The sequence below is a fragment of the Sceloporus undulatus genome, unplaced genomic scaffold, assembly GCF_019175285.1.
Source record: "Sceloporus undulatus isolate JIND9_A2432 ecotype Alabama unplaced genomic scaffold, SceUnd_v1.1 scaffold_15248, whole genome shotgun sequence".
NCBI lineage: Eukaryota > Metazoa > Chordata > Lepidosauria > Squamata > Phrynosomatidae > Sceloporus > Sceloporus undulatus.
The window spans coordinates 1-2030 of NW_024818165.1; the positions used below are offsets into that span (position 1 = coordinate 1).

At 54.4% G+C, this 2030-nt stretch overlaps 1 protein-coding gene across 1 annotated transcript; it reads right to left on the reverse strand.

Moving 5' to 3' along the window:
• Nucleotides 1-60: 60 nt before the first annotated feature.
• Nucleotides 61-2024, reverse strand: CCDC117 (coiled-coil domain containing 117). Its single transcript, XM_042444564.1, has 4 exons — nucleotides 1974-2024; nucleotides 861-1103; nucleotides 612-773; nucleotides 61-516 (listed from the first exon to the last, which is right to left on the reverse strand). The coding sequence occupies exons 1-4, from the start codon at nucleotides 1991-1993 to the stop codon at nucleotides 345-347; spliced, it is 597 nt and encodes a 198-aa protein (XP_042300498.1). The 5' UTR covers nucleotides 1994-2024; the 3' UTR covers nucleotides 61-344.
• Nucleotides 2025-2030: the final 6 nt, after the last annotated feature.

Below are 2030 nucleotides of genomic sequence, written 5' to 3' on the forward strand. Positions count from 1 at the left end.
TCCAAGAGAGCGTGAACACCACAACCCCCCCCATTGTGAGACGTAAATGCAACGCCGTAATGCCGCTCGACCATTTTAATATTCCACAAGGCAACAAACGGCAGTGAGTTCCTGGTGTGAATGGCAGCGACCAAAATGGCGGTGGCGGCACTTTCGGAAAAGAAAAATATGTGTGCAAAGGACAGCCTCCGAAACCTGGGTCTCCTCTCAAAACGAAGAGAGAATCAGATGGCGCATAGTTTTCCCGTAAAAAACATGTCCGTTACGCGTGGCCCTCTAAACAATGACTGTTCTTATATGGCTTTTTTGGTGTTCTTGCGAGCTTTCGCACTCGGGTTTTAGTCTCATAGCTCCATCTCTTCCTCGGCGGAGGGTCCGCCCGCAGGGTCGGCGTAAAGGAGCGGAGGAGGAGGATGCGGCGGTGTCTGCAACAAACCCCTTTTGCCGTCAGCCATTTTGGATCCCAGCAATCTGGGGAAGGGCTTCCAAAGGACCAGCTCCATCGAGGGGCGGCTCCTGGAGGAAAAAGAGGGAGACGTGGGTGACTCCATTTTGTCGCTCCGTATTCAAGATGGCCACCGCTGCCGCGCGGTGAATGCAGCCCCACTCACATGGACTCTATGATCTTCTTCGTGAGGCCGCCCTCGAAGTCGCGCCTGAGGCCATTCATGAGTGTGTCCGAAAGGACCAAGGTGGGCAAGACAGAGCTGGACCGCCCCGCAATGATGGTGTCTGCTTCTTCTGCACCGCTGCCATCGTCATCGTCAATTATTCTGGAAGAGAGGAAGAAAATGGAGGCCATCATCGCAATCACTGTGCCCGACGCAAACAGCGTCTCCTTGGTGCCGCCCCGTACGTACCTCTCCTCGTTTTCGTGCAGCCTCCGACGTGCAGCGTCCTCCTCTTCCTCTGCGACAATGGGGGTCTCCCCCGGCATGTCCTCCATGTCCTCCCAGGGTGCGTTCTCCATTGCGGGTCTGGAGGGTTTGGCGCCGCTGGTGTGCACTGCATCGGTGTCAACATGGCGGGCGTCAGTAGCCTCAAGGGCCGAAGGAGGGTTCACCATCGCAGCCTCCGTCAGATGCTTCTTGGGGAGGGGGACCCTGCCCAGAAAGAGGTAAAATGGCAGATCTCGCACTCAAGACTTGGTTCTCCCACCTGTGAACCATGGATCTGTGAACCATCTTCCAGGCCTTCAGGACTACAACTCCCAGGAGCCTCAGCCATTTGCGGCAATGGCCAGGAATTCTGGGAGTTGGAGTCCTAAAAAAACTTGGAGCCTGGAAGCCGTTTCTCTAATGGCAGCAATTTCGAAATTTAGGTCTTCTAAGCCATTCAGACTCTGACTCCCAGAAGCCTCAGTATGTGGTCAGGGGTGATGGGAGATGGAGTCCAAAACACCAATGACTGGGGACCATTGATCTCAGAGGGGGGAGGGAGGATCGCTGCCATTAGATCAATGGTTTCCAGTCCTTATGGTTTTGAACTCCATCTCCCATCATTCCTGACTGTAGGCCCAGGTATCTGAGGCTGTTGGGAGTTGGAGTCCAAAATTACATAGAAGACCAAAGCTTGGTGATAGCTGTCATTAGACCAGTGCTTCCCAGACCTTGTTGTTTTGGACTCCAGTTCCCATCATTCCTGTCCCAGGTGCCTGAGGCTGCTGGGAGTTGTAGTCCAAAAGGCCTGGAAGAAGACAAAAGCTTGGTGACGGCTTCCATTGGAATGTAATGATTATTGGACCAAATGGCTTCCAGGCTTTGTTCTCTCTTTGAGTTTTTGGACTCCATTTCCCAGCATTCCCTGCCGCTGTCGCCAATGGCTGAGGCTCCTGGGAGTGCGAGTCCAAAAGCCCTGGAGGCAGACCAAGGATGGACGTTAGCTTTTTGGACTCCATCCCCCATGATCCCATCCTATAGGCCCAGGCGCCTGGGGCGGCTGGGAGTTGTAGACCAAAGGCCTTCCTGACTCACCCTTCGGGCTGGGCCTCCATTTTGTGCTTCCTCGCCTCTCTGAAGGCCCTGAAAGAG

What these genes read in the sequence shown, in the direction of transcription:
- CCDC117 (XM_042444564.1), bottom strand. Translation starts at nt 1,993, where the DNA reads ATGGAGGCCCAGCCCGAAGG. An exon ending in ATGGAGGCCCAGCCCGAAGG is followed by an intron (nt 1,104 to 1,973) that starts GTGAGTCAGGAA and finishes CTTTCTGGGCAG; the next exon opens with GGTCCCCCTCCCCAAGAAGC. An exon ending in CTGCACGAAAACGAGGAGAG is followed by an intron (nt 774 to 860) that starts GTACGTACGGGG and finishes CCTCTCTTCCAG; the next exon opens with AATAATTGACGATGACGATG.